At 35.4% G+C, this 26,414-nt stretch overlaps 1 protein-coding gene across 2 annotated transcripts in view; it reads right to left on the bottom strand.

Moving 5' to 3' along the window:
- Window positions 1–269: 269 nt before the first annotated feature.
- The window catches only part of LOC127672584 (cytochrome P450 3A13-like), a 52,457-nt gene continuing 26,312 nt past the window's right edge, over window positions 270–26,414 (bottom strand). For both annotated transcript variants that reach the window (XM_052167820.1, XM_052167821.1), the window contains exons 5-13: window positions 25,504–25,617; window positions 25,119–25,207; window positions 24,365–24,513; window positions 19,447–19,574; window positions 18,627–18,696; window positions 13,902–14,062; window positions 10,722–10,948; window positions 2,800–2,962; window positions 270–296 (exon numbers count right to left, since the gene is read on the bottom strand). In XM_052167820.1, coding sequence (XP_052023780.1) covers window positions 270–296; window positions 2,800–2,962; window positions 10,722–10,948; window positions 13,902–14,062; window positions 18,627–18,696; window positions 19,447–19,574; window positions 24,365–24,513; window positions 25,119–25,207; window positions 25,504–25,617 — 1,128 coding nt within the window. The remainder of the gene's footprint in view (window positions 297–2,799; window positions 2,963–10,721; window positions 10,949–13,901; window positions 14,063–18,626; window positions 18,697–19,446; window positions 19,575–24,364; window positions 24,514–25,118; window positions 25,208–25,503; window positions 25,618–26,414) is intronic.

Here is a 26,414-nt window from a genome sequence, read left to right as displayed (position 1 = left end):
TTACTGAACAATAATTTTCCTTTCACATATAATAATCAAGACTGTATCCAGACAATTAAAACTAATTGAACACCGAATAGTCAACTAATAAAGTGCAGAAGAATAAAGTCGTCATCATCTAGGTTTTTTTCTAGGGTAAGTTAAAATCTCAGGTATTTGCCATTTATTATTTAAAGAACATATCAGAACTTGAGAACAAAATCATCCTTCATTTATGGTTCCATCTCTTGATGTAACTTTCAGGACAATAGGCTTTTCTGGAGAAAGAATCAGTTTCTTATTAATTTCAGAGGAATCTGAAATAATTGAATAAACACATTGGTAAGTTAAAGGAATTATCAAATTTCACAGGTTGCTAGAGCCAATTTATTAATAACAGTACTGGCTTCTTCCGATGTTATTGCATGTCTGTGATCCCAATATTCAGAAGTAAGAGGGAGGAAGAATACAAAGTTAAGGCTTGCTGAGGTAAATAGTATCGTCAAAACTTTGTGATCAACACAGACTTCTTCCTGTTTTCACAAAATCCATATAAGTGATTAAATATCACTTTAATATTGAACATTTTGAATTGCTTATGTAGAATATGAAACTATCATTCAGTCTATTTATACTTTAACATACATATTGAATACTTATCCTGTAATAGGCTCAGGACAAAATCGTTTAACAGTGTATCTTTTTATTTGATGTAAATTTTAAATTAAAATTAGAAATTTGAACTTCGTAAAGCAGATCTTAGGGCACAAAGTATATATTTTTAAAAATGTGATATAAAGTTAATTTCCATTTGGTAAACTGGAAAGACAACCATGATTAGGGTTTGTTCATAGGGAGCACTGTTGTCATACTTTGACTTCCAAAAGGAATGTTTACCTTCCAATCTGATGCAAGTGTGTTCATAATACAGGGTGGGCCTTGGGAACTTTTAAGGTATTAGTCCCCTCTATCTATTTTGAAATTGCAAGATGGTGCTAAAAGAAAACATACAGTTATTTTGATTAATTTTAAAATTATATTCTTGTTGGTTTGTGGGAGAGGGGGTTCTACATCAGAAATATTTTGAGATATACATGTTACAAAACCCATGAAATTAAACTTGCTGGGCATTTTTCTATTAACTTAATTACAATATATTCTTAAGTTCTTCATATGAGACATTTCAAACATGTTTATTAATGTGACAAGTTGCTTTTAAAGTTTACGGAGAATGGGGTTGAGAATTTGTAAGACCAGATGACTGACTTCAAGGAGACAGTGCCTTTCAGGAACCACAGGCAGATACACACATATACTTTTACAAATAGTTAACCTGAAACACACTTTAAAAACTTCTTCCATAACTGTAGGAGTCATACATGTCAAGGATGTTAGGAGAACATGGCCCACAGAACAAAGCAGAGCTCATGGGAGCTCACTGAGACTGCAGTGGCACTCTGTATATATGCCATGTTTGTGTAGATTGGAGTTTTTGTGTGACTTCTAACAATAGGAGTGTGTGTATGAGTCTTTTGCCTTCTTTGGCGATCCATTTCTTCATACTGAGTTATCCTATTAAGAACTGTTTATGTATATTACATTGCATTCTTTTATGATGTGTTTTGTTGCTAGTACTGGGAGATCTGCTCTTTTATGAAAATAAATGAAGTAGCAGTAGATCTGGTAGAAAGGGAAGCAGGACAGGGGCCTGAGAGGAGAGGAGGGAGTGGAGGCTATGGTTGAGATATGTTTTATGAAAAACAGAAAAGAATTGGTCACATATATAGTGTACATAAGAATGAAAATGTTCTAATAAAGCCAATAACAGTGTAAAGTACAAATATACTTGTAACAAGGGAAAAACCACCTACATTCAATGATATTTTTATAACCATATAAGGGATATTTTCATTAACTGTACGTGATCTTACAACTTACACTTAGACACAGAATAACTGCCCCCAAAATGAAGGGCCCTAGAGCTCACACATGACTTTAAATACATCTTTAACAGAGAACATTTAATTAAAATAGGTATATGTATATATGTATAAATGTATAAATGTATAAATGTATAAATGTATAAATATATATATGTATATATGTATATATGTATATATGTATATATGTATACATATACATATGTGTGTATGTATGTATATGTATGCATGTAGGTATGTGTATACATAAATACATACATGTATGTATGTATAAATGTATATATGTCTGTATATATGTATTATGTATTATGTATGTATACATGTATCTATGAATATATGTATGCATATATGTATGTATATATGTATGTATATATGTATATAAGTATATGTGTACATATGTACATATATATTATGCCAATATATGTATGTACATATATATGTATGCATATATGTGTACCTATATATGTATATACGTATAGGTATATATGGATGTACACATGTATATATGTATATATGTATATATGTATATATATGTGTGAATATATGTACATATTTATATCTGTGTATATATATGTGCATATCTATGTATCTATCTGTCTAACTATCTATCTTTCTATCTATCTATCTATCTATCTATCTATCTATCTATCTATCTATGGGATACATATCCCTAAGTTTATGAAAGTGCATGTGATAAACAGTACACAAAATTGATATATTCGTGGGTTTCACTTATAGCCCCCAGACAGAATCATACATAAGAATTCAGGTTATTCACTATTCCAATAGTGGTCAAGTTGATTTATTATCAGATTTGGAAGTGAAAGGTTCTTTGTACAGTTTCCCAAACTATATCAAAAAAGAATACATTTTTCCTCACCTCTGTTTCCTCACAAGTCTGTACAGAAAAGTTCTGCAAGATTTTGACAACAGCAAGCTTCATGTTAATGAGAGCAAACCTCATGCCAATGCAATTTCTCGGACCATTTCCAAAAGGCATGTATACATAAGGATTGATTCTGTCCTTATTCTCCTTGCTGAACCTGGTACCAAAATTGAGCAAGAACATAAATAAGGAAACAAGAACACATGACTGATATATTTGTGGGTTTCACTTATAGCCCTCATACAGAATCATACATAAGAATTCAGGTTATTCACTATTCTAATAGTGGTGGAGTTGATTTATTATGAGATTTGGAAGTTTAAAGTTCGTTGAACAGATTGACAATAAGGACACTTCCAGAATTAAAGATGATGTGTAGTGGATGCTCATTGAAATCAAGTGTGTCCTTAAAAATTAAAGTCATTAAAATATTAAAGAAGTCTAGGTTCCCAATGTCTAAACATTACAAAATAGAAGTAAATGAAAAAGGAAGTGTCCTGAGGTCTGAGTTGGGGATTCACTCATTGGGAACGAAGGAGAAGATAAATGTTATTAATGAATTGTTTGTATTGCATCCTCTAGTTTCCTCATGCTCCATTCTTGCCTTCCTATTTTTGCCTTATTCGACTCATTCTAATCTGCTTCCTTTTCTTCATTATCCCTTTCATTTTAGGACTCCTTTCGCCTCATTAAGACACTTTAATATTTGATTTTTCTCTCCTTCCTTCAATTGTCATCAAGTGAATTAGTTTGCAAGGACACACATTAAGAAAGACGTGAGCTGTGTGAATAGGGGATGTGGCCTAGAGCAAGGGTGATGCTGAGGTATATCCAAACCCTGTCAAGCTCATCCTGAGAAAAACAGGAGTAAGGATTTTTCTATCCATGTCTCTGGGCATGCATGTGCTAGTAAACATAGCTTTCTGTTCCCACTTCCACCACCTTTGGGATAGACACAGAGCCTGGTGGTCAATTCCAGGTTTAACCTCTTTCTTCCCCATAAGATCAAGTCCAGAAATCACCTGGAATTCCTCTTCATGAAACTGAAGCATTCCTAGCATCTCAGCTACAGCCAATAATGTACACTCACTTTGTCTCCCTTATTACTCCTGTGAGTATTTTGTTCCCATTCTCAGAGGAACCAAAGCACGCTGACTTAAAGTCCTCCTTCTTGAGCTTCCTGTGCTGGGTGAATTGTAACTTGTTTATTTTGAGCTTTTGCGCTAAGATCCGCTTATTAGTGAGTGCGTACCATGTGCTTTCTTTTGGGATTGGGTTACCTCACTCAGGATGACACTTTCTAGTTCCATCCATTTGCCTAAGAATTTCATTAATTCGTTGTTTATAATAGCTGAATAGTACTCCATTGTGTATATATACCACAGTTTCTGTATCCATTCCTCTGTTGAAGGACATCTGGGTTCTTTCAAGCTTCTGGCTATTATAAATAAGGCTGCAGACTGAAGTAAAGGCCACCCAGAGAGTGACCTACCTGGGGATTCATCCCATAAACAGTCAGCAAAACTCAACGACAAGACGTATATTCCAAAAGGAGCATGCCATGGTTGTCTTCAGAGGGGCTCTGCCAGAGCCTTACAAATACAGAGGCAGATGCTAGCAACCAACCATTGGACTGGGCAAGGGGTCCCCAATGGAGGAGTTGGAAGGTGGTCAGGAGAAGCTGGAGGGGTTTACAGCCCCATGGGAAGAACAATGATTTCAGTGACTCACATGTCCCAGGACACCCAGGGACTAAACCATCAACCAAGGAGTTCACATGGTTCCAGCCAAAAATGTGGTAGAGGAATGCTGAGCTTCAGTGGGAGTAGTGGTCCTTGGTCAGGTGAAGGCTCAATAGATGCCACAACAAAGGGAAATTGAGGGGGACTAGGGAGGAAGTGGGTCGAGTGGAGGGGCATATACATGGAGGCAGGGGGTGGGAGGAGGGGTTGGGTGTGTGTGGAGAGGGGTAAAATCGGGAAAGGTTTTACTAGTGAAAATGTAAATGAAGATGATATTCAATAAATTAAAAAATAGTGTACACTCACTATGAAAACCCCTACATACTACATACTACATACTGCATACTGCATACTACATACTGCATACTGCATACTGCATACTGCATACTACATACTATATAAGATTTACAAAACACGTATTACTTCTTACTGAAAACTTGGTAGAAGCCTGTTTCTCCCTGCAATAACTGCCACACCAGAAACCTTTGGATGCACTTGTATAGATAACCTTTGTTCGCTCCTTGCAGCCTAGTGTACAGCTGGTGTCTGGAAGCCCTGGGGGGAGAAGTGAAGCTGGACTGGCACCACACTGCTTTTCAATTGTCTTATCAATTATTTTTGTCTCTATCTTTTCAATTAGTAGAAAGACTACTAAAAGTAAAGTCTTATGTGCAATTTAAATCATCAGTCTCAACTGACCTAGACCCCGAGATCTCTCAGACACTAAGACAACAACAAGGCAGCTTACACCAACTGATATGAGGCCCCTGACACATATACACCAAAGGACTTCTTGGTCTGCCCTTGGTGATAGGAGATACACTGAACCTTCAAAATACTTGAGATCCCAGGGAATGGAGAGGCCTGGCAGGGTGAAATTCAGTGGAGGGGGGGTATCCTCTGGGAGATGGAGAGGAGGAGTAATGGGATGGGGAACAGTCAGGGGGAAGACCAGGAATGAGATGAAGACTGGACTGTAAAAACATTCAAGAATAAAAGAAAAACAAGAACAATTAAAAAATTTAATTTCTCATGTGATTATATAAATAAAAATTCAGATTCTGAAAATGCTCAGGAAGCCTAATAACCATCTGTTCTCTGAGAGTTTTTAAGCATCATGAAAGATTGTGAAATAATTCCTTAGTAATATTTTACACAATACATTGGAGTCAGATGGAGGTTGTGTTGGAATGTATGTGCAAAATGAATTTGGTGAATCTCATTAGGGAATATTATATAAAACATGAGAAATATTAGAACACTTCTGTAGACTTTATATTATATGTTAGGTTATAACCATAACTTTAATGTTTTCTTTTTAACTTTTGCATTCCTCACTCTCTGGACTAGTAGCCAGTGATGTTCACTGAACATATAATATTGGGTTCAAAGCACATCAATGTGTACAATAAATGACATCTGTTTGAACTCATTTAGCTACAGGAGGTGAGATTGGTGGGTAGATAGATTTCGCCTATACAGGAAACTGAAATCAGTCAACTCTATTTTAGTCTTCCAATGTGTACTATGTGCGAACTGCCTTAACTAGACACAGAACTAATACTACAAGATCTTTGGCATCAAAATCTTTATGAAAAATGATAGAACACTATACATCTAAATTATTTGACTCCTGATTCAACTACTACTATCTTAAAAATATTTTTCACATAAGTAGAAGTATGTGGACTGAGCAGATTACATTCATGAATATAATATGTATAGCCTTACACTTATATACAAGCAATAACAATTTATGCCAAAAAGAGACCTTCAACTTGGAAAAGTGTGGGTAGAGATGTACAGTAACTTTTGGGTGGGAGAAGTATAAGAACAAATGTTATACCTAAATTAAAATCTCAAAATCTCCCTCCCATCCACTTTGCCCCTTCTGTCTGGTCCTTTCCCCTGTGACAGAGTGTTAGCTGGGGTGCTCCACTGAAGAAATCATATCTTAACCCATCTGAAAGGACCAGCTGCACACAGAGGAGTTGAGGACCTGCTGCACTCAGAATAGAAGAGGATCCCCTGCGCTCAGAGCAGTTGAGGATCCACTGGATGCAGAACAGTTGAGGATCAGCTGAACTCAGAGCAGTTGGACAGTAGATTGACTGCTCGAATGAAGACCCAAGAGCCTGAAGGCCTCCCAAGAAATCTACTGCAGCCAGGGCAACAGATCAGGAGCTTCTCTGCCCCTGTGAAAAGTTCCCAGTTGGGGGTTCCCACAGGTGGTTTGCTACAGCCAATGCTGCAGGGCTACTAGGAGACCTGAAGCAACTCAGGAACAAAAGAGGCAGACTCTAGACAGTCACTGAAACCAACAATCACCAGGGATATCCAAATAGCAAAAGACAAGTGCAGGACCATAAACAGTTTATCTACCAATCCAGCCCTATAGAGGATTCCAGAAGGAAAACTCCAGCACAAGGAAGGTACTTTTACCAAAATGACAAAGTATTAATCATCTTACAACAAAGACAAAGGAGTAAACCACATGCCCATACTGCCATGTACAAAAAATACATAACAGGAACTAAAAATATTCTGTCTTTAATATTTATCAATATTGATGAACTCAAATCACCTAAAAAAAGACATGAGCTAACAGACTGGATACACAAATAGGATCCAGAATTTTGATACATACAAGAAATAAATCTCAATAACAAAGACAGACAGTACCTCATTGTAAAAGACTGGCAAATGGTCCCAAGGAAAATCCTGGTGTTGCCATCCTAATATCCAAGAAAATAGACTTTCAACCAAAAGTTATAAAGTGTGATGAAGAAGGACACTTGATATTCATCAAGGGGAAAATCCACAAAGAGAAATTCTCAATTCTGAAATTTATGCCCCAAATGCAAGTGCATCTACAATTATTAAAAGAAAAACTTTACTATATCTCAAAACAGACACTGAACCCCAGACAATAGAGGTGGGAGACTTAAACACCCAGGCTGGCCTTGAACTCAGAAATCCACCTGCCTCTGTCTTCCAAGTGCTGGGATTAAAGGCGTGCACCACCACTGCCTGGCCACAATGATAGCATTTTTTTTTTTTTGAAAATAAATTTTTTTTATTCGATATAATTTATTTACATTTCAAATGATTTCCCCTTTTCTAGCCCCCCCCCACTCCCCGAAAGTCCCGTAAGCCCACTTCTCTTCCCCTGTCCTCCCTCCCACCCCTTCCCAGTTCCCCGTTCTGGTTTTGCCAAATACTGTTTCACTGAGTCTTTCCAGAACCAGGGACCACTCCTGCTTTCTTCTTGTATCTCATTTGATGTGTGGATTATGTTTTGGGTATTCCAGTTTTCTAGGTTAATAACCACTTATTAGTGAGTGCATACCATGATTCACCTTTTGAGTCTGGGTTACCTCACTTAGTATGATGTTCTCTAGCTCCATCCATTTGCCTAAGAATTTCATGAATTCATTGTTTCTAATGGCTGAATAGTACTCCATTGTGTAGATATACCACATTTTTTGTATCCACTCTTCTGTTGAGGGATACCTGGGTTCTTTCCAGCATCTGGCAATTATAAATAGGGCTGCTATGAACATAGTAGAGCATGTATCCTTATTACATGGTGGGGAATCCTCTGGGTATATGCCCAGGAGTGGTATAGCAGGATCTTCTGGAAGTGAGGTGCCCAGTTTTCGGAGGAACCGCCAGACTGCTTTCCAGAGTGGTTGTACCAATTTGCAACCCCACCAGCAGTGGAGGAGTGTTCCTCTTTCTCCGCACCCTCTCCAACACCTGCTGTCTCCTGAATTTTTAATCTTAGCCATTCTGACTGGTGTAAGATGAAATCTTAGGGTTGTTTTGATTTGCATTTCCCTAATGACTAATGAAGTTGAGCATTTTTTAAGATGCTTCTCTGCCATCCGAAGTTCTTCAGGTGAGAATTCTTTGTTTAATTCTGTACCCCATTTTTTAATAGGGTTGTTCGGTTTTCTGGAGTCTAACTTCTTGAGTTCTTTATATATATTGAATATTAGCCCTCTATCTGATGTAGGATTGGTGAAGATCTTTTCCCAATTTGTTGGTTGCCGATCTGTCCTCTTGATGGTGTCCTTTGCCTTACAGAAACTCTGTAACCTTATGAGGTCCCATTTGTCAATTCTTGCTCTTAGAGCATACGCTATTGGTGTTCTGTTCAGAAACTTTCTCCCTGTACCGATGTCCTCAAGGGTCTTCCCCAGTTTCTTTTCTATTAGCTTCAGAGTGTCTGGCTTTATGTGGAGGTCCTTGATCCATTTGGATTTGAGCTTAGTACAAGGAGACAAGGATGGATCAATTCGCATTCTTCTGCATGCTGACCTCCAGTTGAACCAGCATCATTTGTTGAAAAGGCTATCTTTTTTCCATTGGATGTTTTCAGCCTCTTTGTCGAGGATCAAGTGGCCATAGGTGTGTGGGTTCATTTCTGGATCTTCAATCCTGTTCCATTGATCCTCCTGCCTGTCACTGTACCAATACCATGCAGTTTTTAACACTATTGCTCTGTAGTATTGCTTGAGGTCAGGGATACTGATTCCCCCAGATTTTCTTTTGTTCTATGAAGCCAAATTTACTCTCACCCCTAAACCACACAAGGACCAAAAGAGAATTTCAAACCAATCCTGCTTATGAATATAGATGCAAAAATACTCAATAAAACTGTTGCAAATCAAATCCAAGAGCACATCAAAACCGTCATTCACTACAAGTAGGCTTCATCCCAGAGATGCAATTTGGTTTAATATACAAAAATTCATTAATGTAATCCACTTTATAAACAAACTCAAAGAAAAAAGTACATGATCATCTTCTTAGATTCAGAAAAAAACATTTGAAAAAATACAACACCTCTTCATGTTGAAAGTATTAGAGAGATCAGGAATTCAAGGCCAAGACATAAACAAAATAAAAGCAATTTACAGTAAATCAGCAGCCAATATCAAATTAAATGGAGACATACTTGAAGCAATGCCACTGAAATCCGGGACAAGACAAGGATATTCTCCTCATATCTAGACGAATAAGACAATGAAAAGAGATCAAGGGGATACAGATGGGCAAAGAAGAAATAAAGGTGTCACTATTTGCAAATAGTATACATAAGCGATACCAAAAATTCTACCAGAGAAATTGTCCAGCTGATAAACAACTGCAGCAAAATGGGTGGATATGAAAGTAACTCAAATCTATCAGTAGCCTTCTTTATACAAATGATAAACAGGCTGAGAAAGAAATTATGGAAACAACTCACTTCACAATAGCCAAAAATAATATAAACTATCTTGGAGTAAATCTAACCAAACAAGTGAAATAGCTGTATAACAATAACTTCAAGTCTCTCAAAAAAGAAATCTAAGAAGATCTCAGAAAATGTGCACATACTAAATAAAATATTCAATAAAAGAAAGATCATATCAACTCTCTAAGGAATAGATTACTTGCATTTGGAGGAATCACTCACTAAATGACTGTGGAGGAGCCATCTTCAGGAAGCAGACAGGGACAACACTAGGAGCAGGTGCATTCACATTTATCCTCAGTGAAACTGCTCAAACTACTAAAAGTATGAATTTCTGCAACTTTTAAATGCACACATGTGTAACTCAATGGTTTCCCATATTTGAGACATGATTCCCATATTTGGGCACATGTCTAAAGATTTCTTCTAGCATAAAGGACAACTTCAAAGAAACATAAACAGTGACTTTAATAAAACATTAGTGTCATAATCATTGTAATTGTGCTTGATCTCTCTGACAGGTACTAATACACATACATGCATACATCATGCCAGCATGCCTCAAAAAATAGTGTTGATAAATTATATAAAGTAGCTAGTATTTATAAAAACTGGAGAAACATTTGTTTATACTAATTTTTAAATATCTACCCATACTTAGAAATGCTTACAATGATGTCACTGTATTAAAGAAGCTTTTAAGACTCTAAAAAAATTCACAATTTAGAAATATAATTTCTTTGTTCAGCTAAAATCCTTGTAGCATTTTAAAATAATAATTATCACTTTGTAGTAAAAACGTTGTAAATTTAAACATACATTTAAGATAATAAAAATTTCCATCTGTGTGATTAATATGTCTCTATAGGAGACATATTAATGTGCTTCGAGAATTATGATTTTGAGTGTGTCCATTCACATAGACATCATACCTTTCAGGACAGAATTTCTCAGGTTCTGGCCAGTATTTGGGATCTCGGTGAAGAACAAAGACCGGTACAGCTACTTTTGTATTTTGAGGAATGAACACACCATTGATTTCAGCATCTTTCTTACTTAGTCTGGAAAGTCTGGCACCAACTGGATATAATCTCAGAGTTTCACTTATTACCATGTCCAGATATTCTAACTCTACCAGGCCATTATAAGTGGCAGGTGCCTGGGAAGAGAAAAACAGATATTTGATGATTTGAGATCTGTAATTAACTTTCATATCAATACATACAGCACTTCTAAGTTGTTAGAAACTACTCATTCAACACAGATTAATGATTGAATTGAACACTGATATGTTATATTCACAATAGTCATGTGTTTTGATCAGCTAAAGGGCCATTGAAATTCACAGTGAAGTGATTATGGGGGATATTCAAATAAACTTCTTTTTAGATCTCAACTCATAAGTTTCTCTTTATACTTCTCTTCTTTCCAGTAATAATGAGTATCATATTTTATCAATCTTGTTCAATATAGATCAGCTGTCAAAGTAATCATAACTTTTTATAGAGAGGCCATTAATGCAGACCAAGGAAATTTAATGCAGACAGTGTCAAATTATCTTTGAAAAATCTGTATCAAGCCTTTCTAATGAGAACTCATTGTGTGTAAAACCTATTATTAAGTTTAATATTACTATAGGTGTGAAGGGTTCTGATCCTGGAAAGGATTGATCTAGCACTGGAGGGGACTATAAGGACAGAGAAAAAGGAGGGAGGTGATTGGAGAAGGGATGGAGAGAAGAAGGTTTATGGGACATATGGGGAGGGGGAATCCGGGAGTGGAAATCATTTGGAATGTAAACAAAGAATATAGAAAATAAAAATATTAATAACAAAAGAAAAATCTATATCAAGCCTTTCTAATGAGAACACATTGTGTGAAAAACCTATTATTAAGTTCAATATTACTATAGGTGTGAAGATTAATGGCATATTAAACAGGAATAATGTATGACATTATAGTGAAATAAGTTCAGTAGGATCTTTTCCTTTGGAACTTTACTTGATAAAATAAGGTAAACGTGGGCAATAATTGACTGTAACATTTATATTCTACTGAAATTTCCATTCAACTCCATGCAGAGTTGCTGAAACAGACATCCTCTTCTTGCTTCATATAGTGTTCAAACAATTCTTTACCTTTCAACATCTCACAGTCTATAGTTGGCTGAAAGGATGTCTTAACTGAGAGATTAAGGATTAGAAGTTTAGATAGGTTTGTGGATATGTCTTAGAGTTTTGTTTTCCTGATTGTCTTGATTGATGTGGCTGTGTCCAGGCAATTGTGGGTAGCATTATTTCATGAGAAGTTTGTATTGACGTATATGAAAACAGCTATATCATGATAGCTCAGTGAGTGGGTCAGACAGTAAATAGCATCCTTCATGGTCCCTGATGTTCTTATTTGACTTTGAGGAAGTGCCTCTATCAAAAGAAATGCTATGTGGAGCTGCAAGCACTCTTGCCTACAAGTTCTTGTCTTGAGTCCCTGCATTTTCTTTGCTCAATGATAGATTGTCATCAAAAAATGTCAGCTGAAATGAGTAATTTCTTCCACATACATTGTTTTTGTCATGGTATTTGCCACATGAGAGAATGAAGTAAGAACAGAAGGTGAGTATGAGACCTGATGATGCTTTGTATGCTTCTCACTGATAGCTAGACACTCACAGATCAGATACCACACAGTCCATTGCAGTCACGTTTGTGTAGAGATGTAAAGACAGCTTATGAGATATGTTGCTATTGCTCCATGGGACATTGGAACTACCATTAGGTGAAAAGCTATGTTGGAATCTTCCATAATTTCCATGTCCATATCTAATCATATGACTGGAGAAAGAAGTAATGGAGAGAATATCTGCCCAACTTTGATACAAAAAGTTATAATGGCTGGTTTTTGTATTGTGTTATTACATCATGTTCTGTCTCATTGGGTTGTTATCTCTTAGAGACATGATCTCTTATAGAGAGAGAGAGAGAGAGAGAGAGAGAGGGGGGGAGGGAGGGAGAGGGAGAGGGAGATTGAGAGGGAGAGGAAGAGGGAGAGGGAGAGAGTCTGAAGGAGAGGAAGGGAAGGTGGTGGGGCTGTGAGGAGTGAATGGAGGAGAAACTGTGTTAATGTAAAACATGAGACAAGAATCTCTTGTCAATCTAAAAATAGAAAAATAAATGTGTGGTAGATTATTGTATGTCTTCAGATATTTACTGCTCCTTGGTCTCTGATCTAGGCTTTATTTCATTTCCTTCAGTAGCATCTTCAGTGGCTATTTCTATCTTTTTGAAAAATACATCTGGGTTCTTTCCAGATTCTGGCTATTATAAATAAGGCTGCTATAAACATAATGGAGCATGTGTCTTTATTGCATGCCGAGGAATCCTTTGGGTATATGACCAGGAGAGGTATAGCAGGGTCCTCCTGAAGTGTCATGTCCAGTTTTCTGAGGAAGTGCCATGTCCAGTTTTCTGAGGAAGTGCCAGACTGATTTCCACAGTGGTTGAAAAATACAATAAAATGCTTTTAAAAACAAATAAGTTGTAATTGTTAATATCCGTGCCAAAGCATTCACAGTAATAAAGCAGCTACTAGGTCACTGAGAGACTAAAGGAATGCCTCAGTGATGAAGAACACTGTTTTCTCTCGCAAAGGACAAAGAGTGGTTTCCCAGTGCCAAAATTGTGGATCACAATTACTGGAAACTTAGTTTGGGGCATCTGTATTACCATTCTGGTGACGTCAGGATCTAGGCATGCACATGATGATAAATATACATTTAGGCAAAACAGTTATATACATTAAGTGCAGATTTAAAAAGTCATTGACTGTTAAGTGATTATACTTAAAGACTGGATATTTTGTTCATGCTTTTAGAGTATGCCGTTTTGGCAAGAAATAATAGATATTAGAGGATCATTAAAAAGTACAATGATTAATTTTCTCTATGAACACTATTGGCTTCCATCTCTCATTTCTCTTCTGCGCTTAGATTTTCACTATTGATTTCTATAAGAACCAATGTCTATGATATTTATTATCATTTTAAATATATGTGTGGAAGAAATGTTTCTTGTTGAGGTTTGATGTATTCTGGTCTACAGATGCTATCTATTCACCTTATTGGGCAGAATTGCATCAATTTCATGCTGGAGTTTCTTCTGGACATCAGGGTGAGTGGCCAGTGTATACATAATAAAGGAAAGAGTATTGCTTGTTGTCTCATAGCCAGCAAAAACAAATATTATTGATTGGGCCAAAATCTCCAGATCAGAGAGAGCTAAAATAAGATTAGTCATAACAGGTATAATGGATCATGTTGGGAAGATGGCATAGTTGAATTCACCTCTCTTTATAATTTTGAGAAAATATTATCAATCATGTGTAGGGCAGTGTTCTATGAGAATATATAGTAAACAAATACCAGGATAAATGTAAAAATACTATATAGTGTACTTATAAGAGAAGTATGGACAATAATATAGCACACTATGCATAGTGATAAGCAAGATGTCAATGTGCCATGCATTGGAAAGCTGCAAAAAATAGAATAGGAAAGAACTGGGATTTTGAGCTTATTCACAATAAGTTGTGCAGCAAAGGTAAACTTAAGATGTGAGTTTTAGGCCAGATCAGCAGCTACATACCTGCCCACACCTTATAGATTCCATGCTTCCCAGGAGGTCTACAGTAACCAAGATCACAGCTCCACTTTCTCTTTGGTCCACTTCCAAATCCAGGTCTGATCAGAGGCATGATACCTACTAACATGCTACTGCCTTTGAGCTTCCCAAGAGGTCCAAAGTAAGGACACAGCCTGCCTACCTTCCAGGGTGTCTATAGGAACCAGGGATACAGCCTACTTGCCTCGCAGGAGGTTCTCAGTAATCAGGGAAAGAGACAGCCTGGTCAAAAAAATGAGACAAGAAACCCACTCCAACCCAAGACAAAACTGCCTGCCTCCAAGGAGAGAGATCTCTTCTAACCCAAGAAACAGAGTTTTTCTTCCCTCCAAGAAGGCCAACTCTAGTCAAAGACACCCAGGCTAGTTGACATCAGAGATAAGCAGATGGTCAGAGGCAAGCAGAAGGCCATAAACAACAGAAATGAATACAATTTGGCACCACCACGACTCAGTTCTCCTACCACAGCAAGCGTGGATACATGCCTGAAAAGTAAGATACTGATTTAAATCTCATCTCATGAAGATAATACAGACCTTTAAAAAGAATAGAAATAGCTCCTTTAAAGAAATATATGACAACACAGAAAAACAGGTTGTAAAAAAAAGCCCATAAAAAATAAGCAAGTAAACCCTAAAAGAAATATAGGAAAATACAATGAAACACATGAAGGAATTGAACAAAATAGTCCAAGAACAAAAATGGAAATAGAAACAATAAAGAAAACAAAAAGGGAGGTAACCATGGGTATGGACAAATTAGGAAATGGATCAGGAGCTATAGATGAAAGCATCACCACCCAAATACAAGAGATAGAAGAGAGAATTTCAGGCATAGAAGATACCATAGAAAATATTGACACATTGGTCAAAAGTAACAGTGTAAATGGTGCCTAACCCAAAACCTCCATGATATTTAGGACACAATGACAAGGTCAAAGCTACAAATACTAGTAATAGAAAAGTGTGAAAAATCAGATCAAAGGGCCAGAAAACCTCCTCAACAAAATCATAGAAGAAAACTTCTCTAACCTAAAGAAAGAGATTGCAATAGATGTACAAGAAGCATACACAGCACTAAACAGGATGGACTATAAATGAAAATCCTACAGTCACATAATAATCAAAACACTAAATGCACAGAATAAAGAAAAACATTAAAAGGTGTAAGAATAAAAAGGTCAAGTAACATATAGATGTAGACCTATCAGCATTACACCAGATTTATCAACAGAGACTCGAAAGGCCAGAAGATCATAGAAAGATGTCAACCAGACTCTAAGAGGACACAAATACCAGCCCGGGTTACTATATACAGCATAACTCTCAATCATCATAGATAGAGAAACCAAGATATTCCATGACTAAACCAAATTAAAACAATATATTTCTACTAATCCAGTCCTACAGAGGATAGTGGAAGGAAAACTCCAACAAAGGCACACAACTACACCAAAGAAAACACAAGAAAAATAACATTTCACAAAAAACTCAAAAGAAGAGAATCATACACACATAATACCACCTGTAGCAACAAAAATAACATGAACTAACAATCATTGGTCTTTAAAATCTCTCAACATTAATGGGTTCAATTCCAAAATTAAAGAGACACAGGCCAACAGATTGGATGCTTAAACAAGATCCAGCATTTTCCTGTATACAAGGAAAACAGCTCACTAACAAAGAGAGACACTACCTCAGAATAAAGGGCTAGAAAGAATCTTTACAAGAATATGATATCAAGAAACAAGCTGGAGGTGCCACCTTAATATCAAATAAAATGTACTTTCAACCATAAAATTTCAAATGAGATGGGGAAGAAAATTTCATATCCATCCACTGAAAAATCCAAAAAGAGGTAGTCTCAATTCTGAACATGTATTTCCCAAATTCAAGGGCACACACATGCATAAAAGAAATGTTACTGAGGCTCAAAACACACATTGAACCTCATGCAATCATAGTAGGAGATATCAACACTCTACTCTCACTAATTGACCGATCTCTGAAAAAGATACTAAACAGAGATACAGTGAAACTAATATATGTTGTTGCTGCTTTGTTTCCAACCCAATTCCCTGGTAAAAGAAATCTCAACTCAATCAGTAACAAAACAAGCTATAAGCCTAGATTGGGCAGATCTCCCAATATACTAGACTCTTTTTTTTTATCTATATTATCCCATATAACTTGCGCTTTCTCCAGGTCATGAGCTTCTCTCTCTGTAGCCTCTCCTTCAATCCCTTGTAGCTCCACTCCTTGGAATATGAGGTTCCCACAGGAAACCCAGTTGCCACTCATGAGAGCTAACTTGGTAATGGGTGTCACACTAGTATGAGGGCTCTATAAATATGGGCTTCCACACTTATCCTTTTTTCTTTTGTAAGGGTAAGGAGATTGAACAGAATGTAATTAGACAAATAGGATTAGATTATTGAATGTACTCTTGAACTAAAAAATATTTTATAGCCATAATACTACATTGGTAGAGATCTTTACATTTTGATGCAGAATTGAGGCTATATTTTTAAATTTGTACATATCTTTATACATTGATACAGGTTTAAAGTTTACACTGGTATAAATCTCTGCATATTGATAAGATTAGTTTTGTAACAATGAAATATATGTATATTTCAAACCTTGTATAGATACTATGCCCATGCAACTCATTTTAAGAATACGAGGTTTAGTTCAGTTCTTTTAATATCTGATATTAAAAACTGTTAAAGATAATTAATGCCAATTAATAATCAGACAGTCAAACTCATGGTCATATCAGATATTTGTCTAAATCATAAATGAAATATATGTCCTGAATGTATAGATACTAGGTAGCTGGAGACAGGCAATGTTTGATAAACATTCTTTCATAATTCCTGCTTCACTTAAGGTCTGTCAGATATATTGGTTCAAAAGTCTAAAGAGTGATGTTTCAATGTTATAGAGGCGATATTGTGGACTTCCAGAAGGTCAGCAGTCTCTGTCAATTCCTGTACTTTCTACATACTCAAGTAATACTTATTACTTCTCAGGTTTTGATAGGGTTGAATACTTGAAAAGATGAAGATTTAAATTTAAGTTGTTTAGCATTTAGGAAGATACTTAGGTTTAAGATGCTATTAAGTTCATTTAAAAATTAAAATCTAAAATGGTTTAGATGCTAAACTCTAAACTCACCAGGATAGTTAATTGAATACTTTTTTTGAGTTGCCAGATAGGAACAGATTGGTCTATTTGAATGTAACTCTTACTTATTAATTTCATAATCTGTTTCATTAATTTTCTGTCTGTATGTTGTATATTATTAAAGAGAAAGAGCCTTCTTACTTAGAGAAAAATTGTCACTAGATCACCATGAAAGGAAAAAATAAAATTTCCAAGTCTCTTACATTGACAAATACTAATGACATGCAAACCATTGTACCTCCTCTATGCCATGGAAGCAGATTTCCAGGATAAATTTCTAAATCAATGGTTCTGCATGAGGCTGAGAAACAGCGTTGGCTAATTTAGGAAATGCATACATCATAAATGAATTTTGGCCTAAGAAATCATGCTTACAAATGGCTTTAAGATTACTATAAGAATAATAATATTTAAGTATGACATTCCCTCTTACTCTTCCTAAGTCACATCCACACTTACTTGCAAATCTAGAGCCTCCAATTCCTTGAACATCATTGTAACATACACACAAATGAATAATCATAAAACTATAACCTAAGGAATTCTCTCAGTATTATCTGCATATAGTTGTTTCTAGGGCTGATATCTAGATATTGGATAGCTATTTATGGAACTCATTTATGGAGATGTCTCATTATCCCTGTAGCTTGTTATCTATGGAGGAGTCACCCTGAAGTTTCCCTCCTCTATTAGGGATATTAACCTATTTTTTAAAACTTAATTAGGTCTTCGTTAGGTAGCTAGGTTTTGAGATTTCATGCAGGTAGATTCTCTGTCATAGATAGAAGGCACAGTAGTCTTCAGAATATGAGCATTCTTTACTGTGTGTTTTTAGAGAGTTCCTTAAGCTGCTGTATATAACACCACATGTCAGTGTTTCTCTGAAATTTAATAGACTGTCCCTTTATATGTTAAGAACCAACCCCTTCTTCTGTGCATATCTTTCAGATCCTAATGTATCCTTGGTTACCTGTATGGGAACCATCCTCATTTTTGGAATTACCGCAGTTCATCATCAGCTGAAGAAAATCTACTGGGTTCTGAAATCAGAAATATCAAAGTCAGATTAGTGTTTGGGGGACCTTAAAATGGAAATTTAATGAAGAACTTAAAAATTTTTTGAGGCTATAAATTACTTAATGTTAGAATATAGCTATTGTTGCCAGAATCACTAGTAGAACAAAACACTCATCACTAGATTTTGGAGAACAAGATGTGTACTTCTAATATCATGCTGCCATGCCCAACACCTTTTTTTTCCCTCATGGCTTTCTCTGATTCTGCACATCTGTTGGTGATGAGCACAAGCCTTTGCCTGATTGATTATAGTTCTTTCTCCTGTCATAAACACTTGTTTATAAAGAAATTCTATATGCAGAATGTGTCAATTTGTCATGTCCTTCACACATCCTGAACCCACATCCCATAATTACTGATGGGTATTTATGGCTCTAATTCCTGGATTTTATATGATTATCTGAAATGCTCCAATCAACAGAATACTAGAAAAACACTGGTGACATCTCAGACACAATACTGACTCCCAAACATCCTTCTGCTATGTTCTTTTTCTGCCAATATCCCTCATCCAGGTTATAGGCTGCATTGGGCAAAACTTGCTTATGCAATTGGCACTCTCTATGGTCAAATATAACTGCCCAAGTTCTAGACTAGCCACATCTCAAACTGAATAGATCAAATTCATCAAATATCTCCATAGGGTCTTTTCTCGAGAATGTGTGATTTTGACAGCATTTCCTTTGAATTGAAAGAAGTTTTTCATATATTACCTCTTGGATATTTTCAAGCCGACATTTTTTGGTCTTCTCTACAAATTTTTTAAAAAATGTTATAGCATCATTTGGAAAAATGGAGATGTTTAGTTTGTCATATATTCGGTTAAGAAATGGAAAGAGGGCTATAAAAAAGAAAAATATATGATGAAAACAAAAATTTAAATTTTTGACAGTTATTTTATTTAATAAAGGTAAAAGTCAATGTTTTAGTTGAAAAAACAACAGGAAATATTGTGATAGAAATGAATGCTATTATAACCTATATTCTATCATACTTAAAAGTAATTGAATTTTAAATAAAACACAGAGTCACTAAGAGGAATTCAGCTACAGAAAGATTCACAGTGGAGTTCTATGAAATATTTAACAGACAATTTATAACAAGTTTTCATGTGAGTTCCCAAAACAGAAAATTAGGTAAAAGTGGAAAATTGTATCTGGAAGCTTCTCCATCCCTGTTTCTAAAATCAGAAACCTTTTGGGAAAGAAATCCTATATAGAAACAAGACTTAAAAGTTTGATAAGTTAACTTCACAAACATTTACTACTTGAATGCAGAATCATGAAGTGAATCTCGTTATATATTAACATGCATGTTATCAAATAAGGCACATGACAGAATAATATCAAATTACACAAAATAATCAGAGATTGAGTATTCTGAAAAATTTCAGGAAAAACTAAACATTTTTCCTAAATAATGTTCTCAGATAAATAGCAATAGCATAGAATTCCCTAAACTTTATGAAACTTGTCAGTAGATACTAAGTAACCAAAAATTGAGGGTTGAAATATTTCTTATTACTTTCCAGAAAATGGAAATGGAAGGTTGCTCACTCCATCATCACATCTATTCAGCTATAAGAATCATAAAACGAGGTTCCTATGTCTTTTATGGTACAGTATGTATTCACAAAAATGAACAAAATTAAATTGTCATGTGTTCTGGAGTTTGAGGCCAAGAAACAATAGTTTGAGAGAAGATGTGATTATTATAAAGAAACTGCTTAAAATTTAAGAAATAATTGCAGTGTTGGTGAAAAACTGCACACCCTTATACATGCTAGATAAGTATGCTATCATGAAGCTCCAAACCTCTTTGGGTTTGAGGAAGAATTTTGATAGTAGGTCAGAGTGGTCAATGATTGTAATATTCCTGCCTCTACTGCACTACTTCTGGGGTCAAAAATCTTCCCCAACACACTTAACACAATATTATCCACATACTTATGTATACACATATCTAATACAACAAACAATGTCAATGTGAAACTTTTAGCAAGAAAATAATACTGAGAAAATCTTCAAAGTGATCTCCTCTATTCTACATCTTCCAAGTCATAATAATTTATTATTCCCGGAGGGCAGTAGCCATCTGGTTCAACCCAGAAATACCAGCTATAAATGCAGTCAAAAATGCCAGCATGGACTATCAGACCAGGCAAAACCAGGGATAAACAGATGACTAAAGGCTAGAGTAAGAATACACTCAAGAAAAGCTAGGATAATATGGCACCACTAGAACTCACTTATTCTACTACAGCAACCTTTGTATATCCTATCACACATCAACAGCAAGAAAACAACCTTAAATATAATCTTATGTAGATAATACAAGTCTATGAAAAGCAAATAAATGAATTCCATAAAGATGTACAGGAACATAAAACTGGTCAATGAAATGCATAAAACTGTTCAAAGCCTGAGAAATGGAAATAGAAGCAATGGAGAAAACACAAACTGAGGTAATCCTGGAGAGAGAAAATCTAGAAAGATATCAGTGACACAGAAACAAGCTTTACCAACAGAATACAAGAGATGGAAGAGACGCATTCATTCATAGAAGATACTGTAGAAGAAATAGGAGTCGAAGAAAATGTTAAATCTTAAAAAAATTCCTGACACAAAACACTCAGAAAATATCTAATATTATGAAAAAAAAATTCTACGAATAATAGGAATAGAAAAGGACATTTTGTATCTCAAAACACCACAAAATATCTTCAACAAAATCACAGAAGAAAAATTTCCTAACTTAAAGACCAGGGTGGTTATAAACATACAAGAAGCTTAGAGAACACAAAATAAATTGGACCAGAAAAGAAAATTCTTCATGCTGCACAATAATGAAAACTCTATATATATACAGAACAAAGAAAGAATATTGAAAGCTGCAAGGAATAAAGGCCAACAAACACATAAATTCAGAATAACACCTGACATCTCAACAATGGTTCTGAAAGCCAGAAAGGTCTAGACAGATGTCAAGCAGACCCCAAGAGAAGACCAATATCAGCTCAGATTACTCTACTCAGCAAAAATTTCAATGATTATAGATGGACAAACCAATGTATTCCACAACAAAACCAAAATTAACCACTATTGTTCCAGTAATCTAGCCATACAGTAGATACTAGGAGGAAAATTCCAACCGAACAAGGCTAGCTATACCAAATAAAACACAAAAATTCATAATTTCACACCAAATTATGAGAATTCATAATTTCACACCAAATTAGCAAAACTAAGAGTATAATTTTCCTACAAACACACACACACACAAACACTGTCAATATTAACAGGAAGTAGCAATCATTGGTTATTAATATCTTTCAATATCAATGGTCTAAATTCACTAATAAAAAGTCAGAGGCTTACAAAGCTGATTAATAAATAGGGTGCACCATTCACTTGCATACAAGAAACACATCTTGGCAAAAACGATAGACACTAACTGAATCAGTGGCGGAAAAGTATTTCCAAGCAAAGAAACTCAAGAAACCAGATGTTGTAGCTATTCTAATATCTAATACAATAGACTTTCCATCAACATTAATAAAAAGAGGCAGGGAATATCACTTCATACTTGTCAAAGGAAAGGTCCACTTGGAGGATGTCTCAACTCTATCTGTGTGCCAAATACAAGGGTATCCATGTTCCTAAAAGAAACATTACTGAGGCTTAAATCACACATTGAGCTCCACACATTAATAGTGGGAGGCATCTATATCCCACTCTCATCACTGGACAGGTCATCAAACAGAAGCTAAATTGAAACACAGGGTGTATAACAGATGGTATAAATCAAAGGGGGCTAAAAGATAGCTATATAACATTTCACCCAAACACAAAATAATATTTCTTCTCAGCACCTCAAGGAATCTTCTGCAAAATTGAGCATATACTCAGCAAAAATGAATCCTAGTCAGATACAAGAAGATTAAAGTAATACTTTGTTTATCATCTGATGACTATGGATTTAAACTGGACTTCATTAACAATAGAAACCCTAAAAACTCGTGGTAACTGAAGAACTCTTTTTTTTCAGTGATCACTGGGTCAAAGAAGAAATAAATCCAAGGCTTTCTAGAATTCAATGAAAATGAAGGCAAAACATACCCAAACATGAAAGCAGTGATAAGAGGAAATGCCATAGCACTACATGCCTTCATAAAGAAATATGTGATATTGCATACTAGCAATTTAACAGTACACCTGAAAGTTCTAAAACAAAAAGAAGGAAACACACTCAGGAGGAATAGATGTCAGGAAGTAGTCAATCTTAGGACTTAAATCAACCAATAAGAAACAAACAGACCAATACAAAGAATCATGAAATCAAGAGCAGGTGAATACACAAAATTAAAAAAAAAGTATTTGAAGGTACAAGAGGAGGGACTAACTTATATATAAAGAGAAGTTCCTCAGTGTGACTTCTGTCTTTTCAACAGTAAACAAGAAAGCCAGGGGCTCTTTAAAAGATATATTTCATGTTTAATACATAAGATCTGTTGAAAAGTATTAATATTTCAAAAACTTATTGATTACAATTAAAGGAGAAGCAAAAACTGTATGTTATGTCAGCCTAATGAATTGCCTAAAGAATTAATCACAGTGAAGCCTGCATGTATTACATAATGGAAACAAGAATTTGGACTGAAGGAAACCATAATTACAGCCAAGAGTGAGGGGGGAAAAGTTTTAAAACTGCTAAGGCAGTTGTTAAAAAAGAGCACCAAACAAGGCCACAAAGTGCCATTAAATGATAAGAACCAGTGAATGCTTTTCATTAAGAATCTGAAAATAAATGGTTTCAGTTCCTTTAGCAAAGGACACAGACTAATGCTGATAGTACTAACACATCCTTTAACCCCTATAGTCAGAAAACAGAGTCAGACAGATCATTATGAGTTTCATCCAATCTGGTCTACATAGCTAGTTACAGAGTAGCCAAGATCATGAGTTTGTCTACAAACAAACAAACAATACACAAACTAGCCAATTGTATTAGCAATCAGAATTTGTTTTGCTGATTCCAAGAAATATATCCAACCGTCAAATATCAATATAGGAAATGAGCATGCATTACTATTCTGAAATACCAAAACAAATCACAAGCATATAGACTACTTTATGCATTTAAGGGAACTATCATCCATATAGCATTGCAACTCTAAATGTATATGCATAAATATGTAAACTTAATTAATACTAGATATTGTGTCACAGAATAACCTGTGTCACAAAATGGTGAGTTCTACACTTACTCCTAAAATTAATATACTATCCAGAAAAATAACAAACCTTGAAATTAGATATTTATTTAAGTTTCTTTCAAGATATAGTGAAATGAATAATATATGTAAATGTATAAATATAAATCATGGCATTGATGGCTCAAAGACAGAAATCACATGGTCATGTAATAAAATTATCTAAAAAGAGCAAAGATATATCAATGATGGATAAGATGTAAGATGAAAGTACAAAGGGGGATAATACAGATCATATAGTGGTGAAGCCTGAAGGGGGGAGAATTAATTGTGTATTGATATGCTGTGAAGTATATTGTACATTGCATGCTACTTACAATAAGACTAATATAGTAATAGTTTAAAAATAGACAGCATACCCATAGAGAAAATTAATGGATTGAAAAGGTTAAATTTATGAAGCTTCTTGACATTACACAAAAATGGATCCTGAGCATTGTTGACAGAATCCACCTTCACTCCAAATGAGGTGCTAATGATCACATCCAAGCTGTAGGCAGCAAAAATTCTAAGAAAGACAAAGGGATTGATATGAGACCAACACAGCTCCTGAGCTATGGGACAATTTGTCTGCATTATGTTTAGTGCAGCCTGAGTTTACTATTGTGGCATCTTCAAAAATCAATGTGATTTTACTGCCCACATAATTTCCAGAAAGTCACCCCTCTTCAGTTTAATTAAATAGAGGTAGAAGCGATTTCTCTTTTGTTGATATATTTCTAAGATGTTCAGCAAAACATGAATTTTAGATTGTCCAAAGATATAAACTGTAATACTCATGGCAAATTAAGGATCTCTGATGAACCTCATATATTCTCCTCTTTCGTTTCTTAGTATTGAGAGCTGTATCTTACCTAAATTTTCATCATTCTCTCTAAACTATATAATTTGTCTTCTAAAATAAGAGACAACAAATTCTAATCTAATTTTGTTTCATGTACATTAGAGGGAGATTATCCAAAGTTAATCTGGGAGGTGTTTCTTAATGCATGGTTTACAGGAGGATAACATCATACTTGTCCTTTTTCTCTGGAATAATCTGGGGTTCTTGAAATGTAGGGGATGTCTCCAGAAGTGACAGAGCCCACAGCCAATACATGCATTACTACTCACTCTCTCACAGCAATGGGCTTGCCTTTCTCTACTTCCAGTCTCATATTTTTCACCAGCACTTCTCCATAGTGTTGGATGATGGGGAACATCTAAGTACAAAATACAATACACTGCATTGACAAATGTCAACATCTGAGGTTCCCAAATAACAAGACTTTTGAAATTATGAAAAGAGTCACATTTTAACAGAGGTGAAAGAGCAACCTCCACTGAAACAAATAAAAACCATAAAAGGAAAAACAATAAAAATAACAACATCAACAAAGAAAAGAAAGACAATTCTTAGCAATGTGATGCACAAAGGAACATTTCTTTGAAGAATATATTACTTCACCCTGTACTCAGAATTGATCACATCTTTAAAAAACATCCTTTATTTTCTTACCTCCTTCAGTTTTCCACTGGTGAAGGTTGGAGAAACCAATGATCGAATTCTTTTCCATTCTTCATTTTCACTTCTTAGGAGGCCCTTTTTCAAAATTCCACCAGGACCCACAGCCTACAATACCAAGAAAATTATACTTTTCCCTTTCGTTATTTTGGTTATCTTGGCATTTGTAAAATATTTATAAAATAGACAATATTCCTTGATATTAATTGATAGTAACCCTCTTCAGGGTGGCTTAGATTTTGCAAGTCTCTCAATAAATTTTCTCAAACTGGGGATGAACCAGTGGCTTGGTGGTTAAGAACGCTTACTCTTCTCGTAGACGACCCTGGTTCAATGCTTAGCACACACCCAGTTGGTGGTTCACAGCTACCAGTAATTACAGCTCTTGGTATCTGAAGTCCTCTTTTGGTCTCTGTGACCACTTGCACAAATGCCATGCATATAATACACTCAAGCACACAATGTGATGAATAAATTAAATATGTAAAATACCTCAAAGTACAAGAAGGATACATACATCTATCTGATATTGTATTAACCTGTCCTATGACAATTTTTACATCAATATAATTTACTCATGAGAAAAATTTCCTTTCAAAATGAATAGACAGGAAAGAGATTGAAATATAGTCTCGAACTCAGTATAGAAAATAGAAAAAAGAAAGATTGGTTTCTTAGATAGCATTCTATTGTTGTGATTTCTGTGATAAAGAACATGGGCAAAGCAACTTGGTTCGAGAGGGTTTATTTAAGCTTACAATTCAGATCCCATCCCTTCAAAAAAAGAAGTCAAGGCAGAGACACAAGGCAGGAATAGAAGGCAGGAACTGACGCAGAATCTCTGCATAAATGTCACCTAATGGATTGCTCACCTGCTTTCATATATAACCCAGGACTAACTTCCC

This window comes from Apodemus sylvaticus, chromosome 22, assembly GCF_947179515.1.
Source record: "Apodemus sylvaticus chromosome 22, mApoSyl1.1, whole genome shotgun sequence".
Classification (NCBI taxonomy): Eukaryota; Metazoa; Chordata; class Mammalia; order Rodentia; family Muridae; genus Apodemus; species Apodemus sylvaticus.
Note: the sequence above shows the minus strand (reverse complement) of the source record. Positions and strands in the feature narration are given on the sequence as shown.